At 46.0% G+C, this 20,763-nt stretch overlaps 1 protein-coding gene across 2 annotated transcripts in view; it reads right to left on the reverse strand.

The window, feature by feature from the left end:
- samd11 (sterile alpha motif domain containing 11) overlaps nucleotides 1-11,261 on the reverse strand; it is a 59,824-nt gene extending 48,563 nt beyond the window's left edge. Inside the window, exons 1-2 of one of the 2 annotated variants that reach the window (XM_052059733.1) lie at nucleotides 10,471-11,259; nucleotides 8,958-9,049 (exon numbers count right to left, since the gene is read on the reverse strand). In XM_052059733.1, coding sequence (XP_051915693.1) covers nucleotides 8,958-9,049; nucleotides 10,471-11,110 — 732 coding nt within the window. In that variant the 5' untranslated portion in view covers nucleotides 11,111-11,259. Of the gene's footprint in view, nucleotides 1-8,957; nucleotides 9,050-10,470 lie in introns of both variants that reach the window. The other variant, XM_052059734.1, reaches the window with a different exon arrangement.
- Between the last annotated feature and the right edge of the window lie 9,502 nt (nucleotides 11,262-20,763).

Consider the following 20,763-nt stretch of genomic DNA (forward strand, 5'->3'; position numbering starts at 1 on the left):
TTTACCTTGTTATTAAATAGTGGGCGGAAGCAACTTTGGCACGACGATGCGAACGGAAACGCCAGAGTCGAAACGAAAGGTGCGGACACTTTTCACGAACCATTCCACCCCGAGTTACGTTATTTATCTGTACTCAAATGTTAACAGCTTCAATGTAATCGTTCTCCTAGTTGCTCCCATGCTGTTGGTCTTTATGTTGCCACTTCACACTAATAAGTGACACCGAATAGGTTGCCAGGTTGGCGTGAATGAAAAGTAACCCCTCTTTTTTTCTTTCTTGCTTTCCTTTAATGCCCATTTCACACTTTAAATTAAATGACTTGTCAAGTCATGCAGTTTAACCCTCTGTCAAGTCGTGTCACTTTGACACCAGGTCAAGTCCTTGGCAAATTTTTAGCAATCATGTCACACCTCCTTGACTCTTTTTGTACACAAGTTCTATCATCTTGATAGCGCACTGCACACTTGCAAAATGATCTACTTAATGACAAGCTACTAAATTTGGTATCACCCAATCAATCAATCAAATATAATTTGTAGAGCACTTTTATAGATGACAATGTAACACGATGTGCTTCACATTGATAATTTGCCCCACATCATCCCACCACCAACAACAATCCAAACACATTATGCATATGAACAAATACAAAGAGTGACTAAATGGCGAAAAGAAGAGAGTTAGGGTGCAGTATCAGCTGTCATCGTATCTGGGTGATGAGCGAGTGCAAATGCAAACATACAGTCTTGGCCCCTAGAAAGACACGAGTCTCAAAACATTCCCAGTTTATCAACTTGGTGACAAGCAATACTTCATATTAAAGGAAAGGGAACAATTGTGGTCAGAAGAAACTCCGTTTATTTTTATTTTTTTATGAATTGATTTGGTCTGAATTTATATGCATGTGTATAACGTATAATGAGGTGACATCAATCTTTTAATCGTTCTACATGTTTATGTTATAACACTACGTCTTGAGCAAACCGTTGCATAAATACTACGCACAACTCTCAACAGAACGGATACAGATGCTATTGTCCAATACGTAAGCCAATAAATCTTTCAGCTGGAACGTTTTGGATCAAATACGACTCAGTAGAGCTGTAAGTGCTGAAGGACTCATGAGTTCTGACTGCGCTCTGTGTGTCTTGAGTACATAACATAAAAAGAAAATAAATTGAATTGGTGATCAAGCAAGATAAAAGAACATACATTCTTATATGTTTAGGTGTCATCATGAATTGATTAAGACAAGGCATGACTAGAAGGCAACAAAACCACCTTTGTGTGTCATCGACGACAAAATACACAACTTGGAAACCAAAGGCGTTTAAATTCAAACAGTGATTATTAAGCAATCAATCTTCCGAATTTTTTTCCTGACTTTTAGCTGCGCTCTTGGTGGGGGGAACCCCCCCCCTCCCCGAATAATAAGGGTGTATTTTTATTCTTCATTTATTTTCTTTCCCTCACTTCCCTTGCGTTATTTCCTGAAAGGTGGCCTTCTGCTGGCTCCAAGCAGCATTAGCAAGCTCACACCCTCCCACACACGCGCACTCACACACACACACACGCACACGCACACACACACACACACTGTGGTAGCCGCCCGTGACATTCCTGCAGCTGCGGCGCTAGCTCCCCCTCGCACGCGCCCCCCCAGCAAACTCCCTAGGGGACGAATGCCTAATGAGTCACGCGCCTGTCTGCCGTTACCTCGCCGTGTGTGTGTGTGTGTTTTGTGTGTGCGTGGAAGCGGGATGGCGGGCCGACTTGGCATGAGCGCTTGAGGGAAGGGAGGGTGGGGGGGGGGGGCGGTTGAAGAGATGACAGGGAAGGAGAGAGAATGGGGAGTGGGGGGTTGGGGGGGGCGCAAGGCATGAGGGTGGGGTGAAGCGGTCATTACCACGCTCAAATATAAAAAGCTCTGAAAAAAGGCCAAAACCAACAGCATGTCGTCTGTGTACGGGCTCCAGGTCGACTTCATCGCCACGTTACGAATTCTTATTTTGTTGAGTCTCACCACCTCATGTCTGGCCCTGACGCGCGGAAACGGAGGTGACATTTTCACAGGTTCGTGCCTGGATGGTGATTAGCCACTCGCTGGTTAGATTGAGATCACTCAGAATGCAAACACGGACCAACATAACCTGATTACTGCCAATAACCGGATTAAAGTAGTAGTTTGATTAAAGTGTTTACAAGGTTGGCGGTCACCACATTTCCCCGCAGCTAACCCTCTAATACGCTGGCTATGATTTGCTTGATATGCCGGCTCATGTCTATAATGAAATAGGTTATTAGTGCCGCAAATACGTGACGAGAATATGGCAAATGCTATTTACCGGACTGTTGCTGTAACGCCAAATGAGCTGTTTGTTTACGAAAACTCACATGAGCATCACATGCAACTCGTGACCTTTGTGACGTTGGGGAGACAAATATATTGAGGCCCGTGACCGCAAAAATAAGATGGCGGGACAACAACATTAACTACAGTACGAGCAACGCATCATAGTTTAGGCACAGCAATTGGGATTGTTGAGTTGTTGAGTTCGTTTGTTTATTGAACATAAAACATATACAGTAATAATTTGACAGAAAATAAGGTAGATAAAAAAGTAAAAAGAAAGAAATCAGTCTTCATTCAACACAGTTATTATGTTCAAGGGAGTAGGATGAAGTAAAAAACTGATCTAGTCCTACCCCGTTATGTGTTTATATCTACTAAATCATTTTTATATCAATCAGAAAAGAAAAAGTAAGAAGAAGTCTCCATTAAGGCTCATACTTTACCCTTAACCGTGATATTTTCACAACTTTTGGTTTGTATCGGGATTATATACATCCTCACCCTGGCACTCTTGTGTCAATTTTCTCTTGTATTCAGAATGGATATTTCAATAACTTTCTCTATTTATCAACTTAGTTCTGATTTATCATTATATTTAATGTTTAGAATTTATCATTTTAACTCTGATTGATGTAGGTTGTTTGTACTATTTTTTTGAATTTGTTTTTGAACTCAGCAAGCGATTTACTCAGGTCTGTTTCGAGATTGGAAGCAACTGTAGTACATGACCTTAACTCATTCACTCCCAAAGACGTTTTTAAACGTCTTTTCACGTCTAGAATTGGCTGGTACTGAATGAGTTAAACAGCGTCCTTTTTCTACTTCTGTCCTGTAGGTGTCAGTAGCACCCTTTCAAACTGTTACTCATTGTCAAAAGAAATCAAGAAGAAGACATCTGTTGACTTGGAATGCTCATTGTAAAAACAATGCTTACAACAAAACAGCCTTCATCGCTGAACTATGTGTATCTTTATCCTTGCCAAAAACTTTACAAAAAAAAACAACATCAACAAAAACAACCACAGGCGCATCTAAGCGTTCCTTCGTAACTTGAGTTTGTTTAGCCAGCTGTTCACCCACTTTGCACAAGTGCAATGATGGAAAAATAGCCCCAGAGATTGCAGATTACTTCGACTGTCTGAGGTCACTGTCGGGACTGACTGACTTTTTTTTTCTCCTCTTTCAGCCAGTTAATGAGACAAACTAGCTGAGCTCGTTTTAAAACGTGCGTGTTTGGTAAGCGTTTAGTCCAAGCGTGCTCGAGCACGTTTCAGCCAAAACAGTCATGGCGGAAAACAACGCTGTTGTAGCGTTCGCGTTGATCACCTTTCTCTCGCAAAGTGTGTCACTCCGAGGTCGTTTGGCCTCAGATGGCAAGCTGGTTTGTCTGTGTGTGTGTGTGTGTGTGTGTTGTTCTCGGCATGTCGATTTTAATCGTCGAAAACTAACAAAATAAATATGGAGATAACATGATGCCCATGTGACCGTAGACAAGTTAAGCAAGACGGGCGGGATTCCGAATTACCGTACTTAGATGAAGATTTTTCAATTCAGAATGGCTTTTTCAAATCATTTGGATTTTCGAGTGGCCCAAAGTATGATTAATTCCGACAACAAGCCATCGCATGGTCGATTTATTTTTTGCTTTGTATTGCGAGCCAAAATGAGAGGAATGCATAGTGAAATGAAGTGATGGAAAAATGGCGCAATTGAGGCATCGTAATGTGTGGGCACGGACAGCCACAGTCACCGAAGCAATTTCAGCTATTTTTTTTTTTATGAAACAAACAGTAAAACACAAAATGAGAACAATCACAGTCACAACGACTCATGACGTTACTCACAAGGCCACACCCCTTAAAGGAACACCAACACCACATACGATGCACGTATAACAGCGGGTACAGTTGCACTTGTTTCGAACCAGTTTCTTTTTCTATATTTGCTTTTATTGTTTTATTTTTTGCTCTTATGAAATGCAGTGCTATTTTCTTTATTCATAAATGTGTGAAAGAGAATTGATGGCATTTCAATAGGTAAAAATGTAAAGGAATAAACTGCATTGCAAACTTGGTCACAAACTGAACGCAAAAGTCAAGGTAGCCCCCGGTTAGCAACATATTACAAAGCAGCCATCTTCAAAGAGAACGTATTTGACTAAGTAAACGTGATTTCGTACTAGAATGAACCAAACTTTGTTGTTCTTTTTTGGCTTTTCGAGACTCGGAGAGAAGAAAAGTGAGAAAGCATCGTGAGGCGGGCAGGCATGCGACTAAGTCCCCCACCTTCCCACACGCACACACAAAACAAAGATGCACGCACACACTCACACACACACACACACACACACGCACACGCACACGCACACGCTCGCATTCATCTGCACTCTTGGCCCCCACGCGCTGAGCCGAGCGGCAGTTTCAGCCCATTGGAGCGGCACAGGGCAAAAGGGGGGAAGGGGAGGGAGAGGAGCGGGAGTTGCTGCAGGGGGGGTTGCGACGGCGGGAGTGGGGCGCGGCGGTGCACAGAGGGCGAGAGGGCGGCGAGGCGGAGGGAGGGAGTGGTGGTGGGGGTGGTGGGGGGGGGAGTAGCGCTGGAGCGGCGCTGGGAGGTCAGTGGTGGTGCAGTCAAGCGTGCCAACGCGCCTCTCACGCTCCCCTGTCCCTCTTGTCTCAACCGCACCCCCAACCCCCTCCCGCCCTTCGTTCCCCCCGCCTCCATCTCCCTCATTCTCCCGCCGCCTGCGTGTTTGGATTGGACCGCCGAGACCACCGCGGGGGAGCTTTCCAGACAGGTTGCTACTGGATCTCTGAGATGACGGAAGTGGAGGCGAAGACTTGGTCGCATCACAAACAACGCACCGAGATGTATTTCGTGACATGTAACGGCGCAATGAATGAAAAAACGACACCTCCTCGAGGTTTAAACGAGCACTTTGATGAGCTTGAGTCACACACACGCTCACACCGCAGCTCTTTGGAATGCAATCATTTGGAATCATCAGTTACGTCGTGCGAAGGGAGCCAAGATAAACTGCCCTCGTTTATCTGTTGGCGTTTTCATTCATCCACCCTTTATTTGACTTTCCCTCATCTTTTATCGTGACGGAAAATCAAAAAAAGTTGTTCATACAATCGGGCAGTTAAGGCGTAATCATGATCACGTGTGATTTCTATTACCATGCTGACAAGCGGCAAATTTCACTTCCTTGTCGCCGTTCCGAGTTTTCTTGTCGGAGCTTGTCGCCGTAACGGCGCGTCAGCAGATATGACGGGAAATTGCGCGAGGGGCCCAATTTGACGTCACCACAACTCGTGGAAGTCACACGTCGGAGCAGAATGCGCCCACGGATGTTGGGAAGAAGGATTTTGACAACAATAGCTCAGAAGGATCCTTCAACTTCTTTCACCTGTCTTAAATACTGAGCAACGCAATGAGGGAAGCTCGCACAATTTCTTCATTCACGCAAACTTGCTTTTCAGTCCGTACAGCACGTTTGCGAAATTGTACACTAGTTTTAGCCGATTCTTACCCAACTCAACTTGAATGAATTTAAGAGGGGAAAAAAACAACAACAACCGGATGTCAGACACATGTCGCCATTACCAGGGATCTCCATTAGCGTGCCATAAGGACCACATCCTTGGAGTCTCACAAACACACTCCGCGTGACCAACAACTCTGCGCACTTTTCTCAGCCCGAAAGCCCATGCTGGCGTTACCGTAGCAGCGAAGCTTCAGCAACACGCGCGCAAACGGCGAAGCCCGGCGAAGACTCCACCTCACGAATGAGCTTTTATTTTGAAGGACAACAGTGTTTTGTGGCCACTTCCGCAGATGTTTGCGAACGTGTGGATTTAATTCCGTTTTGCAACGGCGGGAGAGGGAGGGAGGGAGGGGGTGGGGGGCATGATTGGGGAGGGTGGTGGAGAGGGTCTTTATGAGCCAGAGGAGGCGACTGTAATTTCCTCCCATCCGCCGCCAGTTCCGTTGAAATAACAGAGTAGAGGAAGCCGAGCTCTCCCGGGAGGAGACGCAAACACACGCGTGCACACACGGCTTGCTAATCAGCAGGCCACCTTGGGCTCACCCGCGCGCACACACACACACACACACACACACATAAAAGTGAACAAACACCACATTTAGAGTGAGGGCCATAGGATTAAAGCACCGCAGGAAAGTTTCTGTCTTTTATGGACCCATTTATACCGAATAGACGGCATTTAATACGCCCATTAAACAACTTCAACATCCGATGATCACACATGAGGCTCGAGAGGGGGGGGGGGGGGGGGGACCATGACAATCAACAGCCTATCAATCACTCAAGTGTGAACGCATGACGTTACACATTTAATTTAATCACTAACTGTCAACCGTTTGTGTGCCAACATGACAAAGAGCTCCAGTCGGCGCTGACGCTGCAATTATCGTGCACGAGGCCTGAGCAGGCAGGTGGACCGTCTTGCCACCAGCTGCCCCTTCCCCCCCCCCCCCCCCTTTTTTTTACCAAAAAATCGCCTCATGCCTATAGCGAAGCGAGATCACTTAAAGTTCAGCTGTCAAACTTTCAAAATAAATGTCTGCATGAGGTAATTTGTGTCAGTCGGCAGGCGTATATAGTGTGTGAGAGGGAGGGAGAGATGGAGGGACGGACGAAAGCGGCGAGGGAGGGTTGGTGTGGGTCGGGGAATGCTGGCTGCCATGCCCTGGGGGGAGCCGGGGGGGTTGGGAGGGGGAGCGGGCGACGCCATAGAGGCCATACAAGCCCCGCTGCCTTCCCTCCGCCGTCTCACCCTCGCCGCCCTCGCGTGAAACTGCTGACATTCTTAGCCTGCGTGCGAGCGTGTGTGTGTGTGCGTGTGTGTGTGTGCGTCTGTGTGCGTGCATGCACACAGTGCGCGTGGGTGTCCTAAGGCGTCATGGTGGTATTCAGTCGCCGGGTTAAACTTCAGGCTTCACCGCCAGACGAGGAAACGAGGACCATAACAACAACAAGCTCCGGGCCCTCGTCTCCCCCCCCCCCCCCCTCCGCTTACGTCAATTGCAACGTTTCACTCCATCACGTCTGCAAATGGAGGTTGAAGAATACGTGCCGAGACAGGCCAAAAAAAAGCCGTTCGACGATAACCTTCCACTTGAGTGTAAACACATGCAAACATATTGAGATGATCAAATCCTCGGAAAAAAACAAAACAAAACAAAACAAAAAATCAGACTGCGCATCTGGTTTCCCATCCCTTACCTTGATCAGATAATTGGTTTGGGCCGAGCTCTGTTTTTTGGGGACGAGCTCTTGTGAAAATGTCGGCAGTTTACCTGCATCACTCAAACACCTCCCGCCTTATCGAAGGCGCCTTCGCCTTGCGTGTCTCACACGCAATAATCAGCGGTAGCCACACTCAGAAGCTCGCTAAGCCTCTTACACCCTTCCCTCAAGATTAGGGCTGGCGAGCGACAACAGATGCACGCCGTGGTGATGAAAACACACACATGCGGACACACAACTCAGCGCACCTGTGTGAAACCCGGAGAAAGCTGATGCCGTAATCGTGACACATCTGCGGGGCCTCCGGGTTTGGCGTCGCCCCCCCACCCCTGAGTCAAACCCCGGGGGACGGAGCGGGCAAACAAGAGCTTGTCAGCCAGGTGACGAGGCTGACTGAACGGTTGCCGCTCAGTCGACGCGAAACGCGCACGCGCGACGCCAGACGGCTCGTTGTCTCCGGATAAATGACTGTTTGATGCTCGGCGTCTTTGAAAGGCTGGAAGTGCATATTCGCTATTCACGCTGAGAGAAAATTACTGTCAAATCTGTCACAGTGTGCCTGTAGGGTCTTGGGCGGAAATGTTATAAACAAAAGGCAGCTCTCCCAAAACACGCTTACCCGTCATGCAACGGCGCGACAACACAAGCGCGGCAATGAAATATCGCTTGTTGCTTTCTCACACAAACTACATGGGGGGCGGGGCTTTAATTCTCGTTGTCAGTAACCACTTAAATTTCTTTCGCACTTTTTGGCACCCTTCCGTTTAGTAACAACAACATTGGGGGCAGCACGGCTGTCCACTCATTGGTTGACAGACAGGTCGTTTTTGGTGAGGTATCCAATGGGAAGAACAGAAAGTCAATTTCCGAAGCATCTTTGTTGTTTACGGACAACATCAGCACTGAACCTTGTCATGCTCTTCATATTGGTCAAATTCATTCGTAGGACAAACTGTGACCATAGCTGACAAAACTGTCTTGATCCCATTTCCGCACACGCGGTGTAAACACAAGTCAAGTCAGACTTTAACAATGCCGACTTCTTCGTTGGCCAACTGAACGGTACAAGTTTGCAGAGACATAACTTTCAAGGACAAAATCATCTGAGAATACACACACACACAAAAAAAACTTAATGACTTGTCTGAGTTCTTGCATTTGTCCTTAATTTCAATCAGCCACATCACAAGTGAGCTAAATTCTTCATATTCTGTGCAAACACGTTCAAAGCAACTATCGATGGACCCAATGTAGCTCGGCGGCGTCAGCGCGAAACGCACACAAACAATGACAACAACAAAAAAATTGGACGGAAGATGAAATATCCTTACCACGGGAGAGGAGATTCGGCAACCCGGACAATCGCAGATTGGAGGATGCACCTGTAAGATTCCTTTAGACATGAGAGTCTTGAGACTTTTCCCTGCAACACAAACAAATGAGACACTCCGAGTGAGTGGAAAAGAACTGCGACGCGTTACCTGAACGCATCGCAGCTGCAACACATGACATCGGGTCAACAGGACTTGCATTTTCTTGTCAGTTCCCAGAAAGGTAATGTCATAGCCAGCAGAAGGTTCCCAATGTTGTTTTTGCTATTTGCTTGATCACTCCTGGGTGGTGGTGTTGGGAGGGGGTGTTCGGGGTGGGGGGGGGGGGGGGTGAACCGCCCCCTCCAATACATCTGAATGTGTCACCTCACTCTTTCTTAAAAATGTGTGTGTGTGTGTGGTGTGAGTTGGAGGAATAGAAGTAGTTGCTTCGAAATCTCACCTGCTCAATGGTGTACCCCTCAAAGAACTCTATCCGAAACTTTTCAAGCCACTACAACATCCTAGCAAAGTTCACATACCCCCCACCCCCTGTCCCCCCCCTTCCTTAAAAAAAAAAACAAAGCCTTTTCATCGCCATGAAAGTTGCTTCACATTTAATTAGGTCCAATTCATGTGTTAACATGAACCTCCTGTTCATGTTAACACTTTTATGTTAAGAGGAAAATGAAGAAATGTCACACTGGCATCCCTGCGGTATGTTATGGATTAAAAAAAATATATTTTTATATCTATATATATATATGCTGTCGGCCAATTCACACCAAATCCATCCAGGATGACATTGACAGCATCCAAGCAATCCACATACTTCTGAGGGTGGAGCGTAAACATCACCGCAGGAGATTTTGTGAACCGCGTAATATACATTCTGGTTATAGAAATGGGAAATTTTCAAATCTCAGTTGCTTGATGGTGCCCTCATAAAAGTCGCCGATGCCAAACTTGATAAGCCACACGCCATCTTCGACGTGCTGGCAGAGTTGGCGGACCGCATTAAAAAAAAAATCTATCAATAAAAACAAAGCCTTTTGTAGCCATTCAAGTCGTTTCATAAGCACATATGAGCACCAGGAAATATTCAGATTAACACTCTTAGTCATTTGTGGAGGCAAAGGAGTGGAGGGCAAAAAGTGTACCGGACCGGCACTCCCATGGGTGAGCGCACCACAGTTTGGGAACCCCTGCCTGACGCGTGGGTTAATAGCAGTTCGATCTTGAACGTAGCAACAGAAAGCCGAGAAAACAACAAAAGCGCTTTGATAAAAGTATCACGTGTAGTATCCCGCTTTCCTACATGGCTTAGGACACAAACCAAGATGAATAAAAGGAATTTAGCTGTCCCCGTTTCCACTTCAGCCCCGATGAAGAGCCCTCTTGACTCTTCCTTTTGTAAAGTGAAGGAACTTTGTCTTGGCTCATCACACACACAAAAAAAACAACAAAAAAAAATCAATTTGGCGAAATAAAAGTGAGCCTAAACGTGTCCGCTCCCAGTGATGCCACAGCTTACCTTTGTGTCGAATACTCCGTTTCCAGTCTTTGGCTGTCTCCCGGCCACTGACAAACTGGAACTCGTTGGGAGTGAGCCACTCGCCCCGGTATTTAATGGAGGGTCCTTTGCTGCCTTGACAGAGTTTGTTAATATAAAGCAAAGCTTTGTTTTCCCCGCACTCCACCTCGATGCACGGCTCGCCGTTGTCAAAAAAAGGCTGAAAGTCCGGGATGGAGGAAAACCTCTCCAGCATCAAGTCGTCCGTGGCGTGCTGGAGGTGCTGGTGATGCAGGGTCGAGTCGTGGAGCCCCAAGTACGCGCGGTGGTGGGCCAAAATGTGCTCGTAAGGCGGCGGGTGCGGGGTCACCACGGGAATCGCGGCGGCATTTAAAGGGGCCAAGTATTCGGACTGGTTGAAGGCGGCCAAAGCCATGTCGTCGCCGTCCAGGCGCTCCTTCTTGATGGCGGGCATGCCGCTGTTGCGAGCCGCTGCGAGTCGGGAACAAGTGCGGGAAAAGTCGACGTCCGATCCGAGCTGCTGAGCGCGCTCGCCGCCTGTGGGTCGGCCCGAGCCACACTCGGAGACGCGCCGCTTGGTTTTACGCAGGGCGCGCGTAGGAGACAGCGGTCTGTTGGAGTTTGCCGGATAGATTCCCATTCAGCGGTGCGACGCTCGCAGCGGCGGCAGCGCTCTCCGCCAGCCCCACAGCTTCTTACAGCTTCCTACCTCCCACATGCACCCACACGCACTTTCTGCTAATACCTGACATGCTGCGCGCGCCGGGCGCGGACATGATGCTGCATACGGGGATCATTAACGCGCGCACTTCCCCGCCCTGCCCGCCACCCCTCCCACCGCCAACCGCCTGCCCCCCCCCCCCCTCCCACTAAATGATTTATTGCCTTGGCTTGGACTGGAAATGATTTCTGCGGTGTCACTCGTGTTTCGTTTCTATAGAGTCCGCGTATATCCGTACTCTCGGTATATTGGGTTGCATTATGTGGAGTTTAAAGTTTTGAGGGTTGTTGTTGTTTTTTTGTTTGTACGGCAGAATACGCGCGCACACGCGCGTGTGCGCGCGCGTCTGTTTGAGTGGAGTCAGGCTGAAGTTCACAGACGCAGACCAAACAAGATTTGCACTCACCGCCTCGTCTCAACTTGGCCCATTTAAACCGCGGAGGCTCCGCGGCAGCCAGCAGCGGATAGGGGAGGAGAGAGGGGGCAGCGACGGACGACGCCATGTAGACTCAAATGAAGGACGACATTTGTAGTCGTCAGCATGAGACAGGTTTGATTTATACACGCAGTGAGCATTCTGCGATGAATGCTCACATATTTAATAAAACCACGAACTAATTCAGTTCAGAGTAAACTCCTCAACTCACTTCAACATAGTTTGGCAAGCAAAGCATTAATTTTCTCGAAATGAAGCTCCCCAATTCACATCAACAAAACTTGAAACCTGAGATGCCACAACACGGCCTGTATTGCTTTGTTATGAGCGCACGGGCGCGCACGCACACACACACACACACACACACTCACACACACACACACACACACACAACAAAACAAAAAAACAGCAAAGAACTGGTTTTTCACACTATTACGGAGGATAGGCTTCCCCCCCAAATATCTGTGATAGGTGAATTTGTAAATATTGAACTGAATATTTGGGATGTGCTGCTTTCCTGAGATTGGAGTCAGCATCACAACATTGATTCAGTGGACAATGAAATACATTAATTTAGATCACTGGTGTCTAATTGAAGATCCGGACGCGCATGTCATTTTGTGTGGCCTGCGCATGCTTGCCACATTTTTTCGTTGACTTCAAAATCACTATCGGTTATTAAAAAATGCTCATGATCAAGTACAGAGGCTATTATGTACTGTTATATAACTAAATAGCTAGCATATTAGCCCAAGTCATTTGTTACTTACATCAAAATATTAATAAGAAAAACATGTTTGTGATCTAATTAAAAAAAATTCTTCATGCTTGTGTAGAAAAGTGGAAGGGTTCTTCCACAGACCATATATGGGAGGGAACAAGAACTGACCTGCATTACAGCCAGGAGACCAGAATGTAAACAAACACAGTGATGCTCACCCTCATGAGTAGAGGACATCATGGCTATTTCATTTATTCCCACACCCTTTTTTTTTTGCCTGTCATTCTATTCCTGTCATTCTATCCCAAGTCCATCATTTTATGTTTTCTACGTTTTTCACATTGTAGGTCTGAAAATGGCTAGCATTGGTTTACTTTAAAAAAAAAACAAGGTACATACAGTATGTATCTAAGTGTGACTTATGGCGTACTGCTATGATTAAGTAATAAGTGCCGCAGTGTTATCAGGCTCAGCTGATGAGGCAAGGGGGGGGGGGGGGATGCATAGGTTTTAAATCGGGGGTGTCCAACTCGTTTTTGTCGCGGGCCACATTGGGATCACCGTTTCCCTTGGAGGGCCATTCTGACTGTCAAACCATCTGAAGAAGTCACCAATAATGGGTTTATTCAACGATTGTTGAAGTGACTGCGATGAGGACTTTGGTCACAAGAAAATGCTTACAGTATGTTTTTTTATTACATGTGATAATTTGAAATGTTGTAAGATTTTAGCAAGCATCAATCTTGGAAGTTGACATGTTTGATTTGCTTTCTCGGGCCATATAAAATGATGTGGCGGGCCAAATCTGGCCCCCGGGCCTCAAGTTGGACACCTGCGTTTTAAATCATCAACTCAATAATTGACCTGTACGATCAGGCTAAAACCTCCAGTCCTCAAAACATTCCGCTTTGTCTGTGTTCCTCAGCCGGTCGTATATGTTGGGCCAAAAGCAGGTGGAACAGTTCAGAAGATCGGATGCTCAGATTTGTACTTGCGCTGCTGGAAGCATGTTGCCTAAACCTGGGAAGCACATTTGGTGAAAGCACCTTCTCTCCCCACTTTGTGCAGGGACGTTGCCCTGAGCTAGTGGAGCTCGTAAGCAGGTCCACATCTGACCCCCATCAGTGTAGAACCACCCAGGTGGATTCCCCTTCCGACACATGGAATAGCCATCGGAGCAGCAGAGGTGGGGTCCAAAGTACTGCGTGTCCGGGACCCATAAATCAGGCCAAACGGTCTCTGACACACACACACAGGAAGGAGGCACGCCGCACGGCAGCCGGACGGGTTGCTTGGGAGGGCCGGAGACCACAGCGTGGCCAGATCTGGTAGAAGGCCTGCAGCCAGAACCGGGCAGGCAAAACCGCTGCAGACATTAACAAAAACATATGACTGCTACCACAGCAAAGACGAAGACAAGACAAGTCTCCTTCTGGACCTCGCAGGCTGTAACGTGTCGAACCAAAGGTGGGAAGAGATCAGAACGAGACACAAATCAGAGCGCGTGCGGCTTGAAGAATGAAAGCAGATATATTTGGAAATAAACAATAATGTCACTTCCCTCGTTTATGAGTGCACTGAACAGTAGCACTGACATAAATCGCAACCCGCTGACATTTATGGTGTGCGTGTGTTTCTGAATGTGTATATGTGTGTGTGTGAGTGTGCGTGTGTGGGTGTATGTGTGTGTGTGCGTTTTGAAGCAGTCATTTCTAGGAAGAGGAAGACTTCCAGACGAGAAGCTTTGAGGTTCTCCCGCTATCAAACCAACCTTTACCCCAAATGTCAGTGTCGTCACGGAAACTTTAGTCGAGGCGGCGGCACAACCAGGAAAGCCGTGCTGAAAGCAGTCGGAAAAGGCACCCCCCGTACCCACTTGCACACACACACACATACACCCACCCACTTCACGTCCCAACTTGTGACTCATCCTGGAGGGGTTCCCCGAACCTTTACGATGTCAACGCTTCAACTTTCACATCTTCAGCCAATCCCGTCAACTCATTGCAGACTTTTCCATCACTCTTTCTGCTGTTTGACATGAAGAGAAAACTTTGCTTAACCTTTACTTCTACGAGAAGAAAGAAAATGAACAGAAAAAAAATAATTTCTCGGCTTTTACAACAACGTGGAAGGAAAACACAAGACTCTGATGGTGTTTAGCCCAGCGCAAGACGTCTGACAAGGCTAAGTATCCTCCAGTACTTTAAGTAGTCGTAACGTTCATCACAAATATTAGCCTGCACTGCAAGTACTGTAAGAAGGAAGCCATTTTCCACTGCAGCCCCACTTTGCCGGATTTGACGGGTCCCAACTCAAGCAGACCACAACTGCAAAACAAAGAGAAAAGAAAAGAGAATCCTCCATCTTCCGACATCTTCATCCAAACGCGTTCAAGTCATCGAAGTGATCCTATGCCGACACACTCCAAAATAACGATGAGTGCCGCCACGGGATACACAAAACACTTGACTGACACAGCAGAACTATAGAATGGAACCTCCCAAGGTCAATTAAATCAGGTCCAGGATTGTGCTTGGCCACTGAATTGTTCCAATTTTGAAAAAAAAAATGTGATTTTAAATGAGTGGAATTAAAACACAGTCCCAGAGTTAATGTGTTATCATGGTCAAATCTTTGTTAACTGTACAAGCAGTCTCTTACGTAACGTAACATTCTCAACTGTCAAACATAGTGTGAAAAGTGAAGCACCGTTTTATTTGATTTGAAAAAAAAAAGTACCTTGCAATCATATCCTTAAAAATGAACAGCTTAGAGAAAATTTGATTTTTTTTAAATGCACAGCAAGTGAGAAAACGTTGGCATCGATTGTCCCCACTTGAAACCCCGTTAAAAATACTCGTTAGTGTTGCCTTGACTAATTCATTTCATTTATTCCATCACCAAGCTCACAACTCAAAACACGTGTAGATCAAATCATTTTCCATCATTGAAATGTGTCTGAACGCCCTCCCAAAAACACCACCAAACATTTTTGTCATGTTTTTCTTTAATAGGAAAATAGCACTTGATAGTATTTGATAGAAACGTACATTATTAGCATCAGTGAAGAAAACGTAACGAATGAAACCGTGCATCATGGTTCATTCATTCATTCATTCATTCATTGCGCAGCCCCTTCTGATGTGTACGTGAGAGATAACGTCACAACTACGCATGAAGCTCCACTAATATTTGTCACTCTTCACAAAGTGCAAACATTGCGATGCCGAATGTCATTGTTTTCGTACATCTTTGCTGTGTTAGCATTGTGCTAGCAAACATTTGTAAGGAAAAGTTACGCGGTTGTTTTAAACACACAATGAATCCATTTTTTAAAATTATTATTTTTGTTTAGTTTAACAGAAAACTCCATCTGGAGGTGGGAATAAACTGATTGATCTCAAGATATTTGTTGTTTATTTGGTTTTGCTTGGATTTAATTTTGTTACTGTTGTTTTTTTTTTTCCTCTGTGTCCCTTTGTTTGTGTCTCGTCTCCAGGCGCAGGGTGGCCGGCATGAATTAAGATAAGATAAGATAAGATAAGATAAGATAAGAAAAACATCATTTGTCTCACAGTGGAGAAATACCCCATTTACAGCAGCAAAATTATAAAAGGGAGAAAGTAGAAGACAAAAAGTATAAAAAATAAATATATCGGTAAAGATAAAATATGAAATATAATGAGCATTTTAAAAATGGGTGAGGGGGGCTAGGGGGTTGAGTCCAGGTTTTCAGGACCGTCTATTCAATGGCCTGACAACAGTTGGCAGGAACAAGCGGCGGTCCCTCTCCTTCTTGCATATTTTAGCAATATTATAAAATATTAGCATATTTTCCCCAACGGCCGGTGTATTTCCCTGGCTGGTCCGCTTCACGAATCTGCCCCCAAAGCATCCCCACTTCCCCCATTTGCCCGATTACTTTTTGTCACATGACTGACGTACCCCCATGTGCCAAACTACGGTTTAGCGCATGAAGGCCCGTGGATGACAATTTTTCAACACGGCTTTTGTTCAATCTGTATTTTTGATACACCCACATACCTTGTTCGCCTTTTGAATTTCGATTCCCTTTTTGAGAGCACTCTTGCCTTGACTCCCAGCACTTTGGATCTCAACCACACAAACCCATGACACTTGAAGCTTCTTTTTTTTTAACAAATGTTCTATTTGCCAAACCACGCGTAGCGCTCGTATCTCAAAGTGTTGCTTTATACAGATATTTGACAACACTTAACTAGATTTAAAATGACACATTTTATATAAAACTTGTTGACAGAAGAGAATTTATTTTCTTTTGACCAAGCAACCATGTGGTACGAGCAGGAAAATCCGAGCAATCCAGATGATCTATCTTGCTGAGTCTGCATTTGTCACGAAGTTTTGTAATGCATGGCGATCAGTTGGGATTTATAGCACTGCTGGAAGAGAAATTGGAACAAAACAAAGGGAGCGCCGTCGCAGTCTTCCACAAAATGCTTTTAAAATCTAAAAGTCTTTAAGGAGTTAATCCAGTTGAGTAAAATAATTTCATAGGACTAAAGTCTGACAAGTGTCATGCGAAGACCAAAGTCTGAAGTGCCTCATTTGCGAGTCCATTGCGTTTCCTGTTCGTCCGTCGGCGACCCCCCCTGCCGCGGCCCCCGCCTCTGTGCCGTTACTGGCAGCGGCGCGGAGCCGCAACGCTGCCGGCGGGGGAGAGAGGTAATAAATAACCCGGGGAGAGGAGAGGAGACCGGCGGAGACCGGCGGGCGGTGCACAGTCTGACCTGACAAATACTCACTGGAAAACCATCAGAGGGCTGGAGCCCACCCCGGGCGCTTGGAGCCACTCTTTCAGACATGAGCTGCAAAATATATAGCTGGCTCGGCCGGAAAAAGACAGAAGCGTCGCCATGCCCCCACCCCCACCCCCAACCACCCTCCACGCCATTCCCCCCACTCTCCACTCACACACCCAGAGACGAGAGTAATTAACTATTTAAAGCACTGAATCAATTCTCAACTCTTGAGGGGGAAGAAAAACTGCTGATGTGTTCAAATGCAAGTCGCCAAAAACTGTTGATATCGAAAACTTTTGTTGTGTTTTAGTTTGTGTTCGATCCCTAATTTCATGACTTTAATTATTTACGGTTAACCGAATTTTCTGTGTACCATCCAAGTAGAGAGAGGACAGCTACCCTTGGAACTGAAATACTAAACCCACTCCTGTACCAGTCCAGTAAAGTTGCTTTTTATTAACATCGTGAAATGCATTTTCTTTTTTAATGTAGCACGGCCATTCTGTATGGAATTTACATGTTTTCCCCTTTCATGTTAGTTTAAGTCGGTCCTTCTCAAATAGTCGGGCAGGGCCGTCTGTCTTGGTCAACGCGTTGCGATGCTTGGGGAGAAATGTGTGACCCGTGGGAACATCCTTTTTGTGTGTGTGAGAATAAGATGTAACTGCACATCCACTACAGTAGGGGGCAGTGGCACTCTCTTTGTTTTCAGGCAAATTGATGTACAGTACTTCAAATCTAGTCTGTTACAGACTAAAAGACTGTTAGCTACAATTTTAACAATATTTATAGACAAATACATGGGCACAAAGTGTTTTCTTCTTCCTTGTGAAGTGTCGTCCACGTATCCTGACAGCTGGACAAAATTTGAGAATTTTGCCTGCATTGCCATCAAAGTCAGCAAAGGCCTGCTTTTTTTGTTGTCTCTGAAAATTAGCCTGAGCGATTATTCAATGGTGTCGGTTGCGTTGAAAGTATTTTTTTTTTCTCCGATATGCTCGGAAAACAGTCAGAGCCGAGTCAGAAACAGTAAAACTCGTTCAATGTTTACACGTACTGTATGTATTATTATATTATGTGGTCGGTGTGGTCAACACCGAGTTTGGCCAAGCCACAGAGTCTGTGATCATGATGTGAAGTGGAACAATAGCCAATTCAGAAGTGACTTGAAGATTGTTTGCGCTGTTGTCGAACACAAATAGAGAAGCAAATGTTTGTGTTGAGTTTATAGTGCGTCTCGTAAGTCACCGCAATTAAAGGACCAGAGTTTGCCACTTCACTTTTTTAAAATCTTCCACACAAATAAAACATACACACATAAAAAGGAAAACTAACACTAAAATTACATAAAAGTAACATTGAAAAGACGAAACTTAAAACAAAATAATAAAGAAACTTCTGCTAAAATTCCAAACCGATAATAATATCTGGAGGTATGGAACAGAGTAGTCCAGTGGTTAGCGTATCGACCTCACAGTGCAGCGGTGCAGGGTTCGATTCCAGCTCCGGCCTCCCTGTGTGGAGTTTGCATGTTCTCCCCGGGCCTGCGTGGGTTTTCTCCGGGTGCTCCGGTTTCCTCCCACATTCCAAAAACATGCATGGCAGGCTGATTGAAAACTCAAAATAGTCCCTAGGTGTGAGCGTGAGCGCGCATGGTTGTTCGACTCTATGTGCCCTGCGATTGGCTAGCAAGCGGTTCAGGGTGTCCCCCGCATACTATTTGAACACAGATGGGATAGACTCCATTATGCCCGCGACCCTCGTGAGGAAAACCGATTCCGATCACTGATGGATGGATGGATGGAGCGTCTAATAGCTGGTGTGACCTCAACAAAAAGGAGCAGGCCTATAGAAATTGGAGCAAGTACGTTGCCGTACCTGGTGAGCGTATTGACTTGTTGACAGTTGTTCAACTGTCAATCAAGATAGCATCTAGCAACCCAAGCAGCTGTCACCAGATTGACAAGTGATGTTGAACGTTGTTTTTTTTCTCCCCCCTCTTGGAGGAGGAGGAGGAGCCAGTATTCTTCTTCGCTCGAAGCAAACCCAAGGTATAGACACCTTGTGAACGAAATCACGCGAGACATGCATAGTAAGGTGATATTTCACGCTCATTCTTAACCTGGCAGAACAAAAGTGACACGACTGCTCTGTCATCCACATCACCACTGGTCATTCTTTCGACCTATTAGCAAAAAATCTTTTCTCATCAATCTGCTCACTTCACGTGAACCTCTGGTGAACATTTTCCTTCTGTTCACTTTCTTCTATTGCCATTTTTTCTTCTTCCCCCAGTAAAAAATTCACTTCACAAAAAGCCAAAGGAAAATGAATGGACTACAATGAGGCCAAGTGATGTGACCTGACTGACTCATATGATAAACAAAGAGACTAAAATGTTTAAGTTTTGATATTATAAAATATATCCATAGTTTGGAAGTTCTGAATTTGAGAGTTGGCGGACACGGTAACACTAGAACACAGGGGAGCCTGTAAGAGGAGGCGGCAGTGGGGCTGGGGAGCGGGGGGTGGGGGGGGGGGGGTCATGGTGTCGTGCCGGCGCCCTGAGCCTCTCCCGGCGGATCTGAGAGGTCAGGCGGCTGTCTGTGATCACACGCAGCGTCCTTTTCCACATGGGATTTATTTTCTTGCTGGATGGGCAGGCAGGCGGCCCAAGAGGATTCTCATTTTAGACCAGCAGTCTGTAGCTGTCAACGCCAGTCGACAGAGGCTAGCGGACACCCGACCCCGAGGATCCTCCCTCAACACCCCCCTTTTGACTCCCTCCTTTATTCCGTGATCTCACACACACACACACACACGCACGCACACACACACACGCTTCTCTTTAATTTTGATGTTGCATCTTACATGATACTTTATTGAATGTTTACCTCTAAACAGTGATACCGCTACATTATAGTTCATAATAAAGCTGTCCAGTCAGGTCTCTGTAGCCGCCCCCCCCCCCCCAAAAAAAATGCAGCGTGTGTCCTGCCCTGCGCCGTTAATAATTTGTGCTGTAAAAGATAGCATGCCTCTCTGAGTTTGTGGGAGTTATTGGCACAGTATTCCCCCACCATATTTGTGCGAGGCAGTGATAGAAACATAAATTATTCCTTATCTCTTCTACAATCCATTTTTCAAAGGGGTTCATTCCATGTTTGAAGGGGAGCGGCGGCAACAGCCGCAGCCCAGATAGCAGGCTACTTCAAGAGAACCGCGGTGGTGATCTCAAACACTGAGATGAGAACACCCGCCCATTCGCGACAACCGCACGACTGCATTTTTAGTACTAAATTACACAAATGGACCAAAACAAAGGTGAACACAGAGGTGAGGTCCAAAAGATCCAAGCAGTAAGGACATGCTTACCGCTACCAAGGCATGGCTTTTATTTTTGCCCCTAAAGATATCGAATCCCTGCCAAAACTGTTCCATTTTGAACGCCATTCTGTTATGCATCAAGTCAGGTGAGTAACCAAATCTGCTTTGGCAGCCAATTTACGTTCACCATGGAAAATCCTATTGAATGTTTTGAGAGTATGCATCATTCAGTTGATATCGGAGAGCTTTTCACCATAATCACTGAATTATGAATGCATCGATCTCACAAATTCTTCTCTCACCC

This window comes from Hippocampus zosterae, chromosome 2 (assembly GCF_025434085.1).
Source record: "Hippocampus zosterae strain Florida chromosome 2, ASM2543408v3, whole genome shotgun sequence".
Lineage (NCBI taxonomy): Eukaryota > Metazoa > Chordata > Actinopteri > Syngnathiformes > Syngnathidae > Hippocampus > Hippocampus zosterae.